This window comes from Bison bison, unplaced genomic scaffold (genome assembly GCF_000754665.1).
Source record: "Bison bison bison isolate TAMUID 2011002044 unplaced genomic scaffold, Bison_UMD1.0 scf7180017864035, whole genome shotgun sequence".
NCBI lineage: Eukaryota > Metazoa > Chordata > Mammalia > Artiodactyla > Bovidae > Bison > Bison bison.
This window is the reverse complement of record NW_011494607.1, coordinates 19,831,115-19,853,565: the sequence shown is the minus strand read 5'-3', so window position 1 is coordinate 19,853,565 and position 22,451 is coordinate 19,831,115. Positions and strand designations below refer to the sequence as shown.

General features: G+C 39.9%; 1 protein-coding gene across 1 annotated transcript in view; it reads left to right on the top strand.

The window, feature by feature from the left end:
* SIM1 (single-minded family bHLH transcription factor 1) overlaps positions 1 to 21,595 on the top strand; it is a 72,251-nt gene extending 50,656 nt beyond the window's left edge. Inside the window, exons 10-11 of the mRNA XM_010834746.1 lie at positions 13,825 to 14,227; positions 16,451 to 21,595. Of these exons, the coding sequence (XP_010833048.1) occupies positions 13,825 to 14,227; positions 16,451 to 17,181 (1,134 nt within the window). The 3' untranslated portion in view covers positions 17,182 to 21,595. The remainder of the gene's footprint in view (positions 1 to 13,824; positions 14,228 to 16,450) is intronic.
* The last annotated feature ends 856 nt before the right edge of the window (positions 21,596 to 22,451 follow it).

Below are 22,451 nucleotides of genomic sequence, written 5' to 3'. Positions count from 1 at the left end.
AGACAATAAATTACACATGAAGTAAAAGCAAAAATTTCTATCTACCATTAATAGGAGTGCAGGAATGAAACAAATAATGTCTTCTTGATATCTTCTTTGCAGTTTCATTTATTTACAATTTCTAGGTAGTAAAGTTTTTCATGTTAGAAATTGACTTTATTATTTGACTGCTATTCAGTTACATTTTCACAGGCAAATGTTTTCAGTCAGCCCTTCAGATTAGCAAAATAACTTGCATAATTGTCATCTTAAAATGCATTTGATTTTGACACTAGTTTTTCTCTTACGCTTATGTTTATCCTTGACAAAACCCCCAGCAATTTCCAACGTGTATAAACCAAAGGCGTTCTTCATAGCAAACACAACTCCTGTTTGAGGGAAGCACCCCCAGCAGTGGGGGCTATTTTAATGGACATGCTGTATTACTTTAATCTAACCCTTTTACCATCTGTTCTTCCCATAACAGTGAATGAAAAAAAAAAAAGGACATATTTTATGTTTCAGGGTTACATTAGTAAAAAGTAAGATAAAAGTGATTTAAAAGCATGCATATGTTCTTAGTACAATGCAGTCTGCATCTGTGATGTTTTTTTCTCATGGTTCAGACACAAATCAAGAGGAAAGCTGTTCATGCCTGATAGAGTGAAAGTTTTTCATAGAAAACAGGACTTTACCATAAGAGGGTCTCTCTATATATTTTACAGCTAAAAATGATATTAAAAAAAAACCTCAGTGAGCTGCCAGAATAAAAATAGATAATGATAACATCTATCGTTGGAACATCTGGCATTTTTCCTGAGTTGCCTTGTTGCTGCCACATCCAGATGAATGCAGAGCACCTGTCTGGAACATGCTGTTGAGGCAGGAGAGACTCTCATGACTGTTATCAAAAGGGGAATATCTGTGCTGTAACTGTTGTGGAAGAGTGCTTCAGTACTAAGAGGACGTCACCGAGGCTGTGTGGAGATGGTCTACTGGAATGTAGAGGTTGGAGAAAGTTCCCTTTGTAAGAACATGCTTGGGGACCTGGGATCCATTACTGCTGCATACAGGGTGGGACACTGCTGTTTTTGTTAGCTAGGTACCTAAGTCTAGATGAGTCCAGGATTCTGGAAAGAGCAAAGACTCTGGAATTGCATCTCTCCTCTTAAATATCATACTCATGTGAACTTGGGCAGTTTAGGTTTTTTGTTTTTGCTTCATTTGTTGCATCAGTAAAGGGATTAATGATACTTTTAAGATGTTGTGAGCATTTAATAAGATATTGTCTGTGGGATCTCAGTACAGTGACCAGAGCGAAGCAAGTATTTGATAAAGGTAGTGTGATGGGTTGCTGTGTGGTGGGTATTAGCATATGCAAATGATATGGTAAACTGCCTCTTAGTCATTAGTTCATTTTCCCTTCCCAAGTAGCTACAGTGTTAATAGAGAGTAAGAGCTCCCTTCTTTGAACTCCTTAACTACATTGCTTTTCTCTTTGTTCAGCCCTTGCCATTTTTGAACTTGTATTAAAGTTATGTCTTGTGCATTATTTATACTGCTTCTAATATGAACACCTTGAAGATGGAGCTGCATTTCTCAAATCACTTGGCATATGGCCTTGCCAATATTAGATGTTCAGTAAATATCAGAATGAATCATAGAGTAAATTGTTGTAAATAGTTTCCATTGAATGCATATAAAACCCCAGCTGATGGCTCAGATTTTTAACCGGATGAAGTGTCAGTCTCTTTTAGAAGGAATGATTCTTTCACGAGCCCTGAGTCTCAGAGGAAAGCTGGGGGCTGTGACTGGCATCTGACATCCATTGCTGGCAGGCATCCAAGCTCTTTGCTGGTCGATGTTAGCCCACCTTTGGTGGGTGACATGTGGTTTCAAGTTTATTAGAACCAGGGCATCCTACATCTGACTCATTTTTTAAATTTACCAACATGAAAGCCTGTTTTGAAAATTAAATTTTAAATAAGAAATAGGGGTAAATTAAGGTGCAGAGTATTCATAATAATAAATTTTCTAAGAAGGAAAAACAGAGGTTTCTGCAAAATTCACCACCGGGAGTTGGTGATGGACAGGGAGGCCTGGCATGCTGTGATTCATGGGGTCGCAGAGTTGGACATGACTGAGCAACTGGACTGAACTGAAAGTTTCTTTCATTGTTGATAAAATCTAATTAAAATAGGGAATCGAATCATTCCGTTTCTTATCTTTAAACAGAGGAGAAAGTGTCATTACCTTTTCAAAAGAAGAAGAGCAGATTCTATAGGTTCTAAACTGTGATTTTTTTTTTTTAACCTAAAAATGATCTAGATATCAACAATTGCTGGGAGAACCATCCACAGGCGCTGGCTAATCGATCATTAAGGGTCCTCTCCCCTCCCACAGATCTGTGGGCTTTCTGTTAAAGTTAAGTGATAAGAATCATTGGTACCAAAGGGCATTTGAGCCTTGAAAATCAGAGCATTTGGAAGAAAAGGCCATACTGTTTAGGTGATTGGCCAGTCACCTGATTTCTTTTTGCGTCTGGGATGTTGATTTCTTTTTTAAAATTTTTATACTGAAGTATATTTGATCTGATCTGATCTGATCTGATTGTTGATTCACAATATTGTGTTGGTTTCAGATGTATAGTGACTGTGATTGTTATATATACATGTATTTCAGATTATTTCCATTATAGTTTATTATAAGATATTGAATATAGTTCCCTGTGCCTTACAGTAAATCCTTATTTCTTATCTATTTTATGTATAGTAGTTTGTATCTGTTAATTTCATACTCCTAATTTATCCCTCCCCCCTCCCTTTGCCCTTTGGTAACCCCGTTTGTTTTCTATGTCAGTGAATCTGTTTTTGTTTTGTGTATAGATTTATTTGCATTATTTTTTAGATCCCACATATAGGTAATAGCACATAATACTTGTCTCTTTCTGTCTGATGTACTTTACTCGGTAGGTATTTTCTAGGTCCACCCATGTTGCTGCAAATGACAATATTTCATGATTTTTTATGGCTAATATTGCATTGTAAATATACACCACATCTTCTTAAACCAGTCATCTGTTGATGGGCACTTGGGTTGTTTCCACATCCTGGCTGTTGTAAATAACACTGCCATGAACACTGAGGTGTATCTCTTCGAATTAGAGTTTTTATTTTTTCCAGATGTATACCCAGGAGTGGAATTGCTAGATCATATGGTAGTTCTATTTTTTCATTTTTTGAGGAACCTCCTTATGATTTTCCATAGTGGCTGTACCTATTTACATTCTCACCAGCAGTGTACAAGAGATGTTTTCTCCAAAAGAGATGTTGATTTCTTTATTCTTTAACCTATGTGTTTTATCTCTGACATGCCTATAGGATGGAACTGAAAATATGACCTTTAGATGATATAATCTAGGGAAAAAAATCATTTTTACAAGATTGTGGTATAACTATTCCTCTACTGAAAAGAAAATCATTGATTAAGGACCTTTAGGTCCCCAAACTTTTTGGCACCAGAGACCAGTTTCATGAAAGACAGTTTTTCCACAGACCCGGGGTGGAGTGGGGGATGGTTTCAGAATAATTTAAGTGTATTGCATTTATTGTGCCTGCCGCTCACCTCCTGTTGTGCAGCCTGGTTCCTAACCGGCCAAGGACCACTACCGATCTGTGGCCCCAGCGGTTGGGGACCTCTAATTTACATGTTACATATATATCTGTAACATTTGCATTTTAAGAGTATTTCGATGCATGTTATTTACTTGATCTTCCCTGTGATGGTATAATGCAGGCAGTCTCTTCCTGTTCTGCAGATGGAAAAGTCAAAGCCCACAGGAGGTGATCTTCAGAACAAGTCATGTTGGATGACAGTAGATCAGGGTCCACCCATATTTGAATTCAGATCTGAATGCTGTTTCTACTGGACTCCCTAATTCATAACTTAAAATAATATTTTTATGCACAAAATATTAATCATCAGTAATAAAAACAAAGATATTTAATTAAATTATAGCTTTATCAGAGCATGTGTCTATTTCTTCAGAAAAAAAAGTTTAAAACAAATAGTCTTATCTCTAATCATTCTATAAAAATGAAATATTTTGCTATATAGGATTTTCTTATTTTAAAATACTTATGTTGAGGAAATTCCCTGATAGTCTAGTGGTTAGGACTTCATTCTTTCACTTCAGGGGCTCTGGTTTGATCCCTGGTCAAGGAACTAAGATCCTGCAAGCCACATGGTGGGGCCAAAAAACCAACAAACAGAAATGAAACACAACATCTTAACTTTGAAATGATTTCATACATAAAGAAAAGTTGCAAGGACAGTAAAGTATTTCTGCCTAATAAACCTAGGTTCACTACAGCTTAACATTTTGCCATTTTTGCTTTGTCATATTCTCTTTCTCTTTTCCCATCTGCCCTCATTTTTTATTTTTTCTGAACCAGCTTAGAGTAGGTTCCATGTATAATACCTCTTTACCTATACCTTACTACTCAGTGTATCAATATATTGCTTGGTGTAGTGGCTTCTTAGCAGTGCGGAATTTCAGTTTTTGTTAACTGCTGCCAAATTCTCTTCCATAGAGGCTGTTATCAGTCTGCATTTCCATGAGCTGTGGGTGGGACAGAGTACCTGTTTGCCCGCACTCTGCCAAGCAAAGTATTTTCAAGCTTTTGAATGTGTGATAATCTAATGGTTAAGAAATGGTATCTCAGGGACTTCCCTGGTGGTCCAGTGACTAAGACTCTGAGCTCCCAGTGACAGGGGCCTCAGGTATGAATGACCCTGGTCAGGGAACTAGATCCCACGTGCTGCAATTAAGACTCCCTGTCCATCACCAACTCCCGGAGTTTACTCAAACTCATGTCCATTGAGTCAGTGATGCCATCTAACCATTTCATCCTCTGTCATCCCCTTCTTCTCCTGCCTTCAATCCTTCCCAGCATCAGGGTCTTTTCCAATGGGTCAGTTCTTTGCATCAGGTGGCCAAAGTATTGGAGGTTCAGCTTCAGTATCAGTCCTTTCAATGAACACCCAGGACTGATCTTTAGGATGGATTGGTTGGATCTCCTTGCTGTCCAAGGTACTCTCAAGAGTCTTCTCTAACATCACAGTTGAAAAGCATCAATTCTTCAGTACTCAACTTTCTTTTTACTCCAACTCTAACATCCATACACGACTACTGGAAAAAACATAGCTTTGACTAGATGGACCTTTGTTGGCAAAATAATGTCTCTGCTTTTTAATATGCTGTCTAGGTTGGTCATAACTTTCCTTCCAAGGAGAAAGCGTCTTTTAATTTCATGGCTGCAGTCACCATCTTCAGTGATTTTGGAGCACCCCAAAATAAAATCTGTCACTGTTTCCACTGTTTCTCCATCTATTTGCCATGAAGTGATGGGACCAGATGCCACGATCTTAGTTTTCTGAATGTTGAGCTATAAGCCAACTTTTTCACTCTCCTCTTTCACTTTCATCAAGAGGCTCTTTAGTTCTTCACTTTCTGCCATAAGGGTGGTGTCATCTGCATATCTGAGGTTATTGATATTTCTCCCAGCAATCTTGACTCCAGCTTGTGCTTCATCCAGCCCAGCGTTTCTCATGATGTACTCTGCATATAAGTTAAATAAGCAGGGTGACAATATACAGCCTTGACGTACTTTTTTCCCTATTTGGAACCAGTCTGTTGTTTCATCTCCAGTTCTAACTGTTGCTTCTTGACCTGCATACAGATTTCTCAAGAGGCAGGTCAGGTAGTCTGGTATTCCCATCTTTTTAAGAATTTTCCAGAGTTTGTTGTGGTCCACCCAGCCAAAGGTTTTGACGTAGTCAATAAAGCAGAAGTAGATATTTTTCTGGAACTTCCTTGCTTTTTTGATGATCCAAAGGATGTTGGCAATTTGATCTCTGGTTCCTCTGCTTTTTCTAAACTTGAACATCTGGAAGTTCATGGTTCAAGTACTGTTGAAGTCTGGCTTGGAGACTTTTGAACATTAATTTACTAGCGTGTGAGATGAGTGCAATTGTGTAGTAGTTGCAATATTCTTTGGTATTGCCTTTCTTTTGTATTACCTTTTCTAGTCCTGTGGACACTCCTGAGTTTTCCAAATCTGCTGGCATATTGAGTGCAGCACTTTCATAGCATCATCTTTTATGAATTGAAATAGCTCAACTGGAATTCCATCACCTCCACTAGCTTTGTTCATAGTTCAAGTGGGTTTCCTAAGGCCCACTTGACTTTGCATTACAGGACAGGATGTCTGGCTCTAGGTTGGTGATCACACCACTGTGATTATCTGGATCATGAAGATCTTTTTTGTATAGTTCTTCTGTGTATTCTTGCCACCTCTTCTTAATATCTTCTGCTTCTGTTGGTGCTAAGTTGCTTCAGTCATGTCCGACTCTGTGCGAGCCCATAGATGGCAGCCCACCAGGCTTCTCCATCCCTGGGACTCTCCAGGCAAGAACACTGGAGTGGGTTGCCATTTCCTTCTCCAAGGCATGAAAGTGAAAAGTGAAAGTGAAGTCGCTCAGTCGTGTCCGACTCTTAGCGACCCCATGGACTGCGGCCCACCAGGCTCCTCCGTCCATGGGATTTTCCAGGCAAGAGTGCTGGAGTGGGATGCCATTGCCTTCCATACAATTTCTGTCCTTTATTGAGCCCATCTTTTCATAAAATGTTCCCTTGGTGTCTCTAATTTTCTTGAAGAGATCTCTAGACTTTCCCATTCTATTGTTTTCTTCTATTTCTTGCATTGATCAGTGAGGAAGGCTTTCTTATCTTTATGCTATTCTTTGGAACTCTGCATTCAAATGGCTATATCTTTCCTTTTCTCCTTTGCTTTTCATTTCTCTTCTCACAGCTATTTGTAAGGCCTCCTCTGACAACCATTTTGCCTTTTTGCATTTCTTTTCCTTGGGGATGGTCTTGATATCTGCCTCCTGGACAATGTTGTGAACCTCTGTCCATAATTCTTCATGCACTCTGTCTTTCAGATCTAATCCCATTTCTCACTTCCACTGTATAATTGTAGGGGATTTGATTTAGGCCATACCTGAGTGGTCTAGTGGTTTTCCCTACTTTCTTCAATTTAAGTCTGAATTTGGCAATGAGGAGTTCATGGTCTGAGCCACAGTCAGCTCCCGGTCTTGTTTTTGCTGACTGTATAGAGCTTATCCATCTTTAGCTGCAAAGAATATAATCAATCTGATTTCAGTGTTGACCATCTGTTGATGTCCATGTGTAGAGTCTTCTCTTTGTTGTTGGAAGAGGGTGTTTGCTATGACCAGTGCATTCTCTTGGCAAAACTCTATTAGTCTGTGCCCTGGTTCATTCCGTACTCAAGGGCCAAATTTGCCTGTTACTCCAGGTGTTTCTTGACTTCCTACTTTTGCATTCCAGTCCCCTATAATGAAAAGGACATCTTTTTTGGGTGTTAGTTCTAGAAGGTCTTGTAGGTCTTCATAGAACCGTTCAACTTCAGCTTCTTCAGCATTAGTGGTCAGGGCATAGACTTGGATCACTGTGATATTGAATGGTTTGCCTTGGAAACAAACAGAGATCATTCTGTTGTTTTTGAGATTGCATCCAAGTCATGCATTTCAGACTCTTTTGTTGACTATGATGGCTACTCCATTTCTTCTAAGAGATTCTTGCCCACAGTAGTAGATATAATGGTCATCTGAGTTACATTCACCCATTCCAGTCCATTTTAGTTCACTGATTCCTAAAATGTGGATGTACACCCATGCCATCTCCTACTTGACCACTTCCAGTTTGCCTTGATTCATGGACCTGACATTCCAGGTTCCTATGCAATATTGCTCTTTACAGCATCAGACTTTACTTCCATCACTAGTCACACCCACAACTGGGTGTTGTTTTTGCTTTGGCTCGGTCTCTTCATTCTTTCTGGAGTTATTTCTCCACTGATCTCCAGTAACATCATGCGCACCTACCAACCTGGGGAGTTCATCTTTCAGTGTCCTATCTTTTTGCCTTTTCATATTGTTCCTAGGGTTCTCAAGGCAAGAATAATGAAGTGGCTTGCCATTCCCTTCTCCAATGAACCACATTTTGTCAGAACTCTCCACCATGACCTGTCCATCTTGGGTGGCCCTACACGGCAAGGCTCATAGTTTCATTGAGTTAGACAAGGCTGTGGTCCATGTGATCAGTTTGGTTAGTTTCCAGTGATAGTGGTTTTCAGTCTGTCTGCCTCCAATGGAGAAGGATAAGAGGCTTATGGAAGCTTTCTGATGGGAGAGACTGACTGAAGGGGAAACTGAGTCTTGTTCTGATGGGCAGGGTCATGTTCAGTAAATCTTTAATTTTCTGTTGATGGGTGGGGCTGTGTTCCCTCCTGTTATTTACCTGGGGCCTAACTATGGTGGGGGTGTAATGAAAATAATGGGGACCTCCTTCAAAAGGTCCCATGCATGCACTGCTACACTCTGTGCCCCAAGCCCTGCAGCCGGCCACCACCAACCCACACCTCTGCCAGAGTCTCCTGGACACTTACGGGCAAGTCTGAGTCAGTCTCTTGTTGGGTCACTGCTCCTTTCTCCTGGGTCCTGGTGTACACAAGGTTCTGTTTGTGCCCACCAAGAGTCTGTTTCCCAGTCCTGTGTAAGTTCTGGTGGCTCTATGGTGGGGTTAATGGCGACCTCCTCCAAGAAGGCTTATGCCTTACCCAGGTCTGCTGCACCCAGAGCCCCTGCCCCTGAAGCAGTCCACTGCTGACCCGTACCTCTACAGGAGATGCTCAAACACAGTTCTGTCTTAGTCTCTGTGGGGTCTCTGTGTTCTGGTGTACACAAGGTTTGTTTGAGCCCTCTGAGCATTTCTGGCAGGAATGGGGTTTGATTCTAAATGCGATTTTGCCCCTCCTACCATCTTGCTGGGGCTTCTCCTTTGTTCTTGGATGTGGGGCATCTCCTCACAGTTGCTCGAGCACTGCGCAGCCACTGCTCCTGCATCTACCATCTTGCTAGGGCTTCTCTTCCCTTGGACATGGGGTATCTCTTATGTGTATTTTACCACAATTAAAAATAATTTTAAAAAGAAAAAGAATGGTTACAGAGGACCTGGAAGTGGGAAAAAATGCTGCTATAAGCATTCATGTATCGATTTTTAAATGAATATAATTTTCATTTATCTGGAAAAAGTGTCCAGTTTTGCATATAGCAGTTGCACATTTAGGCTTTTTAGAAACTTCTAAGCTCTTTTCCAGAAGGGCTATATCATTTTACATTCCTATCAGCATTGCATGAATGAGCCAGTTTTCCTTCATCTTTGTATTGTCATTTGGTATTGTCACTATTTTTTTATTTTAGCCATTCTAATAGGTATGTGATAATATTTCTTAGTTGTTTGAATTTTCCATCATGTTTTGTCATCTCTTTATCTACCGAGTGAAATGTCTCTTCATGTCTTTCACACATTTTAGTGTTTTATTGTTGAGTTTGGGAGTTCTGGATTTTGCTTGATTTTGAGTTCCTTACCTGTGGTCAGTGCTATGAGCTACTAAATATTGACTTGTGTTCATATTTTGGCATTGATTGAGCTCTTTCTTCCTAAGGATAATTTTCTTCATTTTGCCTATGTCCTCAATCCCTTTCTCTCTCTCCCCACTCTCTCTCTCTCTCTTTTTTTTTCACATAGCTTCTTAAACCACTCTGTACCTTACTCTCTGTACCCACAGGCTCATAGCAACTGCTGCTGGACTTTCTTTTTTTTACTTATAAGAAATTTGAAATTTGGCATATTCCTTGCCTCCTAGTAATGCTGATAGGATAGGTCATGTGAGGTTTAATTTGTGCTCCTTGATAACTTTATGTTTTCTTGGGGGAGGATGTGTGAAGAGATGCAGATTCAAATGGATGCTATTATCCTTCCTACTCAGAAGCCTCTAGAATGGAATGATTTATTGACCAAAAGTCCTCATAATACCTATAAAATTTGTGTTATGAGATACTTGGGGGGGGGAATTAACATTAGAGCAAAATTATGACTGACATAATAGCCTTCTTCTTATAACCATGAAAATAAAAATTCTTGGACTTGTATTATAGTTCTAATTATCTACTTTAAATAAGTGCAACAGGACCAGGAACAGGCATAGGGATCATGTGTTTCAACACTAGAAAGGATACCAAATAATTGTCTTATCATGAAGAATATTAGAGCTGGAAGAAAAGTTCAAGGACTAACCTAACCTGATATGTCATTTTATAACTGAGGCTAAGAAAGATAAATTTTCCCTAGGTTACCCTGGTGGGCTACAGTCCATAGGGTCGCAAAGAGTCGGATACAACTGGAGCAACTCAGCACGCATTCACACCCCGAGAGTTACTATCAAGAATGGATCTGGAACCAAGTCTCCTGGCTCTCTGTCCCTAGGGCCTCTTCCATTAAATGGCCCCAGCCCTGGTTCAGCTTTTCCTGTTAGAACCCAAGAAATTAAATCAGTTGCCTGTGACTGTACATGTGGTTAAGTAGCAAATGTAGGTGCCAGGGAGACCAGGAGGCTTCATCTATAGCACTCATTCACAGGCGGCATACGTTGCCTGGCTGCCTGCCTCTCTTTCTGCCCTCTCTCTTTCCTTAAACATGTCATGAACAACTGAACTACTTCAGATCAAATTACAGGGTTGTAGTGTTAATGAAGTATGGTCTGTTTTAAAGGGCGGACATGGCTTACCGTTTTTTGTTTTGGGGGGCTTTTTTTTTGTCCCATGAGGGTTCTTAATTTCCCACCAGGAATCAAACTGGTGCCCCCTGCAGTGGCAATGCAGAGTCTCAACTACTGAACACCAGGGAAGTCCACGGCTCCCAGTTTTGATGGTGCACTCAGGTTTAAGTTTATAGGCCTTGTCTTATAAAACAAAGGTTTACGGCTTGGCTTTTCCTCCATACCCTCTAAAGCAGTGGGAGGGCTCAGTCTAACTGAACCACCCAACTCCCGCCTGCTTGAAGGTCAGTGCCTGCGCTGCTGTGGTTTCCTGATTATCGACAAGAGGCTTCTCTGTCAAATTCTTCTTCAGGTGCTCTTGAAATGTGTACCTCACGTACACCAGGGTTGCCTCATGTTGAATTTTCTTTATCAGCGAAGGACAGAATGTTCTTCTCTGCTGCGCCAACAGCACTTTCCCATACACACTCAGGGAAGGCTTTTCCTCCTCTCAGCAGGGCTCAAAAGTCTTGACTGGAGCACTTCAGAAATAGGCCTGGTTTATACTTTTATAAAAACAAGCAGAGTCTGGGCAATTCCTAGTGTGGAATAGTACCGATGATCTTGAATTTTTCCTAGCAAGCATGTGGATGGTGCTACCAGAGGGCAAATGGATAGCACGCTGGTCCCCACTCAGTCAGGAGAGAGGGTGGCAGCCCCTGCTTGGTGAAATGAGAGGCTGGTGTTCAGGGGGAGAAAAGGCAGATGGCAGGTGGGGACGTGCGTAGGAGAAACGGAGCTTGGGGTGCCATGATATGTCCACCCTACAGGCCTGCAGGAAAGAAGTTAAATTTTCTGTTTTTTTTTTTTTTTTTTTTGTCCTGATAGAATATGGCAATAGTCCATATGTACATTCAGAAAATAATAAAATTAACGGTAGAAATAGCCATGGAAAAATCTTAACCCTGGAATCATCTGGAACTCTGTCCTGATATTTATCAGTGTGCTATGGAGTAGCCCCGGAGGAACCTCTGTACCTCATCTCCCTGGTGGAGCTGCCTGTTTGCACAGAGTTGGGGAGGGTTGGGATTCTTTCTTCTGTTCAGGGTGGGCCTAGGAGAAAAGGGAGAGTTTGACTTGTCCTTATAAGCCCTCATCAGGGATCACATTTGCTCAACTAGCGTGTGACATGAAGAACAATAGAGCCTGGGAATTTCTCCTGTCCCTGTGCCTCCCCCATCCCTACCTCCCTGCTCAACCTCCTTCCCACCTTACCCGCGCCCCACCACACATACCCATCGCTCCTTCTTGGGGATGAGAAAGAAAATGCAAACTGGACTTGTATTTTGATTCCTGCACCTATAAAGCAGTTTCAGCCACTTTTCTGGTAATCTCTCTAACACTGAATCCTTTCTTTCTCTTCTCTTCCTTACCATGGAAGAATAAAAGCAGGCTTTGAAACCAGATAGACTGTGAGATGGCTGTGGCATCTTATTAAAACTCAGTGATGCAGTGTCCTCATCTATAAAATGGAGCTATGTTACTGTCCAAGTGGTTATAAGGATTCATTTATATAATATATTGTGAGTGGTTAGGGTTAGCATATTGCTGGGCACACAGTAAGTTCCCAATAAATAAAGTCTATTATTATAGCAGGCAATGGCACCCCACTCCACTACTCTTGCCTGGAAAATCCCATGGCCGGAGGAGGCTGGTAGGCTGCAGTCCATGGGTTCGCTAACAGTCAGACTCGACTGAGTGACTTCACTTTCACTTTTCACTTTCATGCATTGCAGAAGGAAATGGCAACCCACTCTAGTATTCTTGCCTGGAGAATCCCAGGAATGGGGGAGCCTGGTGGGCTGCCATCTATGGGGTTGCACAGAGTCGGACACGACTGAAGCGACTTAGCAGCAGCAGCAGCAATCTCTCTATGGTACTAAGAATTGTGTTTAGCATTAGGTGACCAAAACCTGGTAGAAATGATTATATTACTGATTTTAATGGCCCTTGAGGAACTTCACCTCCTGGGGAGGTCCTCTGGCCTTTTATGTTTTCTTTAAAACACCTGACCAAATACTCTGGCAACACGTGAGCAGTGTGATTCCACAGAGGTGCAGCCTTGCCTGCAGCTATGTTATCCTGACGAGCCTGTGCATATTTGAAGTTTCACTTTAGAAAGCAAGAAACACATCCTAGTGAACAGGCTAACTTATATGGGACAAGACTTTCCCAAAGTCACATTGAGACTGAATTAGGTTAAGTATTTATTAACTACCTTGCCCTGTATCCAGCATGACTCTCAGAGAGTTACCAGTCCAGTGTGAAGCCTTAAACCTTGCTTTTCTTTTGTTTTTTATGTAAGAAAAAATGTGAAAAGTCAACAGGAGCAAAATATGGTGCTCTCAGGACTTCCTCTGGTGGTCCCAGTGGCCAAAACTCTGTCTGCCACAACAAACACGGGGGCACAGCCAATTATATAAGCAAATAAATATTTTTAAAAAATATGGTGCTCTCTTGGACTCTCTTTTTGACACTACCATTTGTGTAGCAATGGAGAACCTGGGTTTGAATTCTGGCTCTGCCAGCTGCTAATCCTGTCATCTTGGGCAAGTCATTTCCCCTTCTAGGGCTTTAGCTTACCTACCCATTTAATGGGTTACTAGTATCTCCACTTGGGATACCCTGGTGACTCAGCTGTAAAGAATCCATCTGGCAATGCAGGAAATGTGGGTTCCATCTCTGGGTCATGGAGATCCCCTGGAGAAGGAAGTGGCAAACCACTCTGGTGTTCTTGCCTGAAGAATCCCATGGACAGAGGAACCTGGCGGGCTACAGTCCAGGGGTCCCAAAAGAGTTGTACCCAACTTAGCAACTAAACAACAACAAATATTTTCACTGAAGCGCTTGTAAGAATTATGTTGAGTAATTCATGGGAAGTGCGTCCAGCAGTGCCTGGCATTTAGTTCAGTCCATGTTTGTTATTAGTTTTCTCTCCTTCTTCCAGCGGCCTAAAGGATTTTCTTCGCGGTACCATGACTGACTTGGGTGATCCAAGTCAGGGGAGCCCAGCCTGGTGCTAGAGCCCAATATGACCTTAAGGATGCTTTCAGACCTTGGGGTCTTTTTTTTAAATGTTATTTTCTCGTCCTCTCGGTTTCAGTACTCCGGATTTCCCACGGAAAGATCGGAATCAGATCACGAAAGCCAGTGGGGCGGCAGTCCCCTGACGGACGCGGCCTCCCCGCAGCTCCTGGACCCCGCGGACCGGCCGGGCTCCCAGCACGACGCGTCGTGCGCCTACAGGCAGTTCTCGGACCGCGGCTCCCTCTGCTACGGCTTCGCGCTCGACCACTCCAGGCTGGTGGAGGAGAGGCATTTCCACACCCAGGCCTGCGAGGGCGGCCGGTGTGAGGCAGGCAGGTACTTCCTGGGAGCGCCGCAGGCGGGGAGGGAGCCCTGGTGGGGCTCTCGCGCAGCCTTGCCCCTGACCAAGGCCTCCCCGGAGAGCAGAGAAGCCTATGAGAGCAGCATGCCTCACATCGCCTCGGTGCACAGGATCCACGGTAAGGGCGAGCTCCAGGCTCCTGACGCGCAGCCTGGCACCTCTGGGCAGGGTTATCTTAGTCTAAGTTGGACCCTGGAGTGAACCCCACCCAGTGAGTTTTCTCCTTGGAATTTATAAATCAGAAACTCCAACCAATGGGATCCTAAGAACCAAATCTGCTCTTTTGAAGAGTATTGATTTTGCTGATGTTTGCTTAATCCGTTTATTTTGAACAGGCAAGTAAACATGATTCCCATTTTAACATTAAAAAAAAGTAGAGAAGTTAAGATGAATTAAGTCTATTCCTACTAATGTGCAGTATGCATGCATTTAAATTTCTTCTGTTTTACTTTCTTCTGTATTCTCAGGCTTCAGATGTGGACAGGGAGTAGCTTGGGGCTCCTTTAGCAGGGTTTCTCAGTGAGGGCACTGTTGGTGGTGGGGGGGGCTGTTGGGGAGGCCTGTCTTTGTTTTATGGCCTATCACTCACTGTCACAGGTGTCTTAACTTCCCTGGTCCTCTAGGCATTAAATGCTAGTAACTGCTCCCTTCATCCGGTTACAGCAACCCACAGTATCCTCTGTGAGTTGAGGATGGAGTGAGATATGGAACCCATGGGGATTTTCACCTTGGGATTATTTCATGGCTTTGTGAACACATAGAAATGGGCCCTGCAGTTAAAACCTTTAGTGTTATTAATGCTCTTCTATGTCCATTTCAATGTAATCTGCTCAAGGAGACCTCATCCTGTCCAGTCCAAGCTTGGGTCCAGGCAGGTCTTGAAACCCCTCCCCATTTCGTTAAAAGGCAGTGACACTAAGATTGATCCAGTGGCCATGGTATTTCTCTTCCTGCTGTGTCTCTCAAATGAGAAATATGCTGGACATTGTGGTTCTCCCCATAAAAGTCTTCTGCAAATACCACCTGGGCACTGACTGTTTTCTATGAATGAGTTTGCTTTGTTTCCATTTTTGCTTTTTATTTTTCTGCTTTTATTTTTAATTTCTCTGGTTTGGTGGCCTGGGAATGGAAACCCAGGGCAAAGGGTAATTGCTTGCCAAAGAATGGAAGTGAAGTGAGAATCCTGGCTTAACCTACATGGTCGTGAGGGAAATATTAGATATAAAATAAGAAAAGGGAAAAGGAAAGCAATGACTAGTGTGATCCTGGGCTTCTCTGCTGCATTAAGCAGTTTCAGCTTTCATAGGTCCCTTTCTGCTTCTCTTCTCTCTTTTTATATTGACTTCAGACTCTTTGGAGAATAATTTAATTTATGGAATAATGGTTTGGATGCATTCTTCGTCCATCTCTCTCCTTGGTTCAAAATAGGTATTATTAACATTTAAAATGTTTATTTATTCTTCACTTTATTTTAGAAACAATCTAAAATGCCAGAGTTTCTATATGATTATGTGTGTGTGAAACTGAGATTTTTTTTTAACACTAGATTTAGGAAGACCATATTTATATTTTTGATGAGGATGATATATACACACATATATATATATATATCTCCATTCACACATACACATATATGAATATGTATAGATATTTTTAACCCTCAAATAGTTTAAAAACTAACATTAGAGGGTTTTTGTAACTCTACTTAAGATACGTATAGCAATTTTAACATTTTAGGTGATTTAGTGGAAATTGAGAAAATAGTCCAGACTATATTATTCTCATCCTCAATCTTAACTGAAAGCATTTCTAAGCATCAACAGAATACTTCTCTAGAAAATAACATAAACCAAATGTTTTGCATTTTCTTTATTATTTACAGTCAGACAGGTCTCAGGGATATTCATCCATGGACAAATATAAACATACTTTACTGTTTCACTCGTTGGCATTCACAGTGCATGAACCAAGTTTACCTTCTAGAAAACTTGTTGTAAACTTCATCTGCACTTAAAAGCCACTGAGAACTATGAATTCCAGGACAATATGTTGACACTCTGTCATGTGCGCCTGTGTCTGTTTCAAATATTGGTGCACATATTAAAAAAGAAAGATATAAGGTTTCTTTTAATAGGGAAAAGAAAAGTGAAAGTGAAAGTCGCTCAGTTGTGTCCGACTCTTTGCGACCCATGTAGCCCTCAAGGCTCTTCTGTCCATGGAATTCTCCTGGCAGAGATACTAGAGTGGGTTGCATTTCCTTCTCATAGGGAAAAAAAATTCACTTGCAATTTTGGGGGTGCATTTTAAGACCACTTACTTTTTTACTTTTTCTGGTTTCTAGGGCGAGGTCATTGGGATGAAGAGAGCGTGGTCAGTTCTCCAGACCCTGGGTCTGCCAGTGAATCAAGTGACCGATACCGCACTGAGCAGTTTCAGAGTAGCCCGCATGAACCTAGCAAAATCGAAACTCTGATAAGAGCCACCCAGCAAATGATTAAAGAAGAGGAGAACAGATTGCAGCTAAGGAAAGCGCCCCCAGACCAACTGGCTTCCATTAACGGAGCTGGGAAAAAACACTCCCTCTGTTTTGCAAACTACCAGCAGCCCCCACCGACAGGTGAAGTCTGCCACAGCTCAGCTCTTGCCAACACTTCACCATGTGACCACATCCAGCAGAGAGAGGGAAAGATGCTGAGCCCCCATGAAAATGACTATGACAACAGTCCCACAGCACTGTCTCGGATAAGTAGTCCCAATTCAGATCGCATTTCCAAATCCAGTTTGATCCTAGCTAAAGATTATCTACATTCTGATATGTCTCCCCATCAGACACCAGGAGACCATCCTGCCATCTCTCCAAACTGCTTTGGCTCTCACCGGCAGTATTTTGACAAGCATGCTTACACATTAACTGGATATGCCCTGGAGCACTTATATGACAGTGAAACCATTAGGAACTATTCCCTGGGCTGTAATGGCTCACACTTTGATGTAACTTCCCATCTAAGGATGCAGCCGGATCCAGCACAAGGACATAAGGGAACATCTGTTATAATAACCAATGGAAGCTGATGTTTTTTCTAAAATATTTTGTTCTTTAAGGATCTCTGAAACATATTTATCATTTAATGCCCCACTACCAGCATTTACAATGCCGCAGATTGTTAGAATGGATAATTTAAGTTACTGGGTATTTGACATATGTTCTTGTGAAATCAAAGACAGAGCACGGCATTCAGGGTTATACATAGATAATGGAGCTAAAGTGAATACACAGATTTGCCCCTCTATTTATATGGGAAACAGAATAAATTTTAATTGAAAAATACCCGTGTAGATTAAGTGATCTTGTTTACCACATGAAAGGACAGATGGATGACAATGCATTATAATGATCCAGTGAACTTCATGCACATAGACCACTATCCACAATCTGCTGTACATACTTCACATACTGACTGTATTTCATAAGTACACCCCAAGCGGGTAACTTTCCTTAACCCTAGCACATAGAACATCGGAAAGAAATTTCTATTCCCAAATAACTAAGAAAGAGGGAGATACATCTCATAAACTAGTTTTTCTTTGTGGTTTCAACCATCCAAATCATTTGATTTAGGCATAAATTAAGGAAATGGCTCTGAATCTAATACAAGAATGAGTTTTCACCTGGTATCCATTATAAGCAATCAGGAAGTGTGATTTTGCACCTTACTTTTGAGTTCGACAAAGAACAGGATCACATTGACATAGCGTTAGGGGTTTTTCTAAGTAAAAACACTGAGTGTTGGGACACACATCAAAAGCCTGGGGTGCCCTATTGGAAATAGGTTAGTAAAGATGGACAAGACCAGAAGCAGAGAAAAAGGAAATGATATCTCAAAACAAACAAGTGTCAGCAGATGTAATCAACATATTGGAAGCTTATAAAACTAACCAAATAAAAACTCAAACTAACTCACCAGGAAAAAAGGCTGCTAAGTGGGGAAAAAAAAAAAAAGCCAACAGAAAAACTAAGGAAAACCAGTGAAGTACTACATGACAGCAGTATAGTTGTTTGAAGTGTTCGAACACATGTCAATGCACAGATGTGCAAATGTGACACGTGGAAAGCCTCAGGAGAGAGTCTAAGACAAAAGCTTGGGCTGATGGACAAGTGGCTAAAAGGGCAAGAGCAGTTCTCTGACTGAAGGAGCAGGCCAAGTGTTCATTTTCCATATTATTTATAAACGGCAAAAACAAACTTGGTCTTAGGTTCATGGATACAGTAGAAGATGTGGACTAGATGTCGAGATCTCTGAGTTCCAGCTCTGACCCTGCCTGTAACTTATTTTGGGAGCACTCACCATGCCTGGGCCCCCATTTCTTTATCTGGATGGCAGCTTTTAAGTTCCAAGCTTCTGTGGTTCATTGGAACTGAACTTGTCAACCAGTTAATAACTATCTGATGTGAGTTATCAAGGCTCATCTTTCTGGCTTTTCTGCACGCAGAGAGGTCTAGATGCTTTGAAACTCGAGCAGGTCCATGGGCTTTTTTAGACATGTTATAGCTACAGTCAACTTTCTAGTTCAGCCAAGGTATAGATGGTAGAAACTGAGGGAGAAGTAATATAAATAATATTTATTTAATGCACCATTCTCTAGTAATCAAAGCAAAGTGACATAAGTGATTAGAGAAATTTCATAGAAAATATTTCCTAAGAGTCCCTTGCCTAAAACTCATGTGATATGGAAGGGGGTGGGGTATATTGGAAGAAATTACTTATCATTTTGAAGGCAGAACATGACTTTGAGCACTCAGGGATTGGTACTATATCTTCATCTTTTAACACAGTTATTTGAAAGTCCAGAGGCAGGTGACAATCTGAATGATGGTAATCTGAGATGAATACTGTTTGTATATGAGAAAGGAGGCTACATAAAATTAAATAGTTCTTAAACAGCAATATTTGTGCTGTAAATGAAAAAGGTGCAAGTGAATGAGACAGTCAGTGTATACTTTAAAAAATGTTCAAAGAATAAGAAAAACTAAAAATTGAACTATACAAGCTCTCAACACTTAAACTGAATTTTTGATCAATTTGCAACATGAAGTAAGGTTTTAGGAATGCTAAAGTTTTTGTTGAATTCTGTAGATAGACAAATGGTTCAAAGGTACACATAGCTCAAGAATATGGTGCATTTTGGAAAATAAATCTATACAGGTGGGTGTTACTGATGGATACATGTTCTACCAAAAGTGCTCTAAGGACAGATGTTATCAATATAAAAGGAATGGAATCTCAAGAATCAGGAAAAATGAACTGAAATGAAAGAAAACATTGTCAAAGAAATTTCAGTGGGATTTTTATATGAAAGAAAGTTAATTGATGAAAGAAAATATGAACTCTACAAATAGGGGGTACTCAGAAAGAGTAATGCACTTTAAAATGGTTATAACTAATATTGTTAAGTGAAGACAGAATTAACTGAATTACATCTTGACTAAATTTCTGCTAGATTGATCCAGTTTTACATAACCCATTTGTATAATTTACAGGTCTAAAATTTTATGGTAGCAGCTTTATAACGTAATACCTATATGTGTATATGTATGTTCCCATTTAAAACTAAACTTAAATTGGAATTAGTTTTAAAATTTGATTTTCATAACTTTGTTAAATGCTGAGAATTGGTTGAAAGAGAGAGAGAAGTACGATTTTTCTATCACTTTGGGGATTCATGAAAATGTGTTATATCCAGTTACTAGTACATATGTGGCAATTCATTAGATGATACAAACCTCATGCTTTCTAATAATGGTAGGAATATTTTTATTTCCCATTTTACCTGTCTGCCTACCTAACTTAAAGATTTGTATGACCAAAGAAATAAATGAGTATTTCCCCATCTTCCTTGGGAAATTTTAGTTAAAACTGTTATTGAGAATTTACAGATTTGGCGTATTATTTTTAGATGCATAATATTAATGTCCCAATCACTACAGGTCAACATTTAGATGTGTTACACAGAGTTTTTTTGACATAGTATGCTGAATATAATGGGCTGGCTTTTTCTAAACTGTAATTGCCTGATATAGGGTAATATGACACAGGGCTGGTATGACACTCAATATGAAAGACAGGATGCAGTAAAGATTTGCCTTCAGTGTTTATACAGAAAACTCATTTATTCTTTCTTGATTATATTTTATAGGGCTAGAATATTTCCACTGGGTACTATTCTTAATTCTTGGTACACCCTGCTGCCACATGCTGCCTCTGGGCAGAGAATTCCACTTAAACTAGACTTTAATGGGCTCTTCTAGAAGAGGATAATATCCTTCATTTTCTTGTCTCTTTTAATGGGGGATAAGAATCAGTTCAATAAAAGATCATTTGGAAAATATGCATCGACATTTTAAAATAAAATGAGAGGATTTTTTTTCCCCAAGACCTAGACCAAGTAAGTTTGATAGAAGACACTACAGCTAAGAAGACCGAGTACAGAGATAGTATTTTGTAGCTCTCTCTTTCTTTCAAGAGACGAATGTTACTAAAATATTCTATGTGATTCTATTAGTGCTAGTAGCATTTGGAAGTGACAGAGTGAACACTGATATTTGGAAAATCGAGAATTTGGCTATTTGGGAGTCACTTACCTAGACCAGTGGAAGAGCTTACATTTCCATGTTGTCTTTTTGATTTAAAAAGTTTTAGTGCCCAGATTTGGTTCCTTCATTCACTCAAATTACAGGACAGAAAGATGCATCTTGTTTTCGGAATAATTTAATAACAATTGTGAATCCTGTGGTTCTCCAAATAAGTGATTCAACTTTCATGTCAGTGTCAGTTTTGTGAATAAGAATTTGACAGCAAAATAGATTGGTTAGTTCTAACTGGGAAATGCATTGTAGAGAAAACATTCATTTTCCTGCTAAATGTCAGATGAATGACGGAACAGCTATGGACACATGCATAGAAAGTATTCTTGGGGAGAGGAGTTTTTGTGTGGGGCTCATTTCTTATGCACAAGAGTTCTACGGGTAATGCTGAATTTGAAAAGTGAGATTGTGCTCATATCAAATAGGAGTTTGCTCAGAGTTCCTTCTCTAGGACAGTATGCAGAAAGGCTGAGTACATGTGTATATACGTATACACACAAACACAAGTGTAAAACAAGTAACAAGATTCTATTCTGCTGTGCTCCTGAAAAACTGATGGTTCACATGATAAATTCTAATTAATAATTTAATACCAAACTTTATCATTTTATTTATTGCAGTTTTGCTGCATGGGACTTTGCTTTCATAAGCCTATAGAGTAGAGAGTTTGTCCTAATTTTCTGATCTGGAACACATTTAATCACATTTGAATTTGCACCCAACAACCCTGGTGTGTTTACGTTTCAAAAGAACTAAAATTGGCGTGGAAAAAATTTTAGAAATACTGTAACTTTTTTTTTCCATTATTTTTCCCCAAAGGGAAATATTTCAAAAAGTAAAACATATGAGTAGGCACTTCAAAGAAGAGATAAAATATTTTGTTTGTTTTTTGACTGACACGCTATAAAAAGGATTATATTTGTGAAAGAAGATGCTGATTGCCAATATTTCAAATACCATCTTGCAATGTATAGTTTTTAGTGACATCGTAGTATAAGTCTGTAATTTGAACTTTTACTTTGGAATGTAAAGTAGAAAATATTAGCTATGTCAATGATATCTTGCAAAGTGTTCCCATTTATAATTATTTATATTGTAAATAGCTTTCTGAAGTAAATTTGAAGTTAATGTGCATAAAATGTATTTATTATGTGAGGAATTTTTTGGTTTAAAATATAGTTATCAATATGTAATATGAGTCTGAATTATTCATTGAAAGAAAAATTTCTGTAGGACAAAACAGACCGCCAACAAGAAGACTAGCAATGTAAAAACATAAAGATTGTTTAGCACTAGATTCTCTTGGTAACACACACCCACACACACCCACATACACTTTAAGAGACCTGGCAATAGAAACTTAAACACATGCACAGTATCTATTAAGTAATGGACCTAATTTTCATTAGATACTGGAGAATGTTTTCTCAAATTTTTTATTAGAACATCTTAAGTGGGACTATTTCGGTGTCCACTTTGCTAAAATAAAGTGAGAAATTTCAAAGTAAAGGTTACATGTTTAAGGTCCAAGGAGGGAAAATAAAACCTATAATATTGAGATTATTTAGTTTGCTGTAATTTAAAAACATTAAAAATATAGTTTGAATACTTCTTCTTTTGGAACTCAAGGTATTTTTAAAATTTAAAAATTAAAGTCAAACAAACAAAAAAGATTGCCAGGTGATTCTCTCTTTTTTTC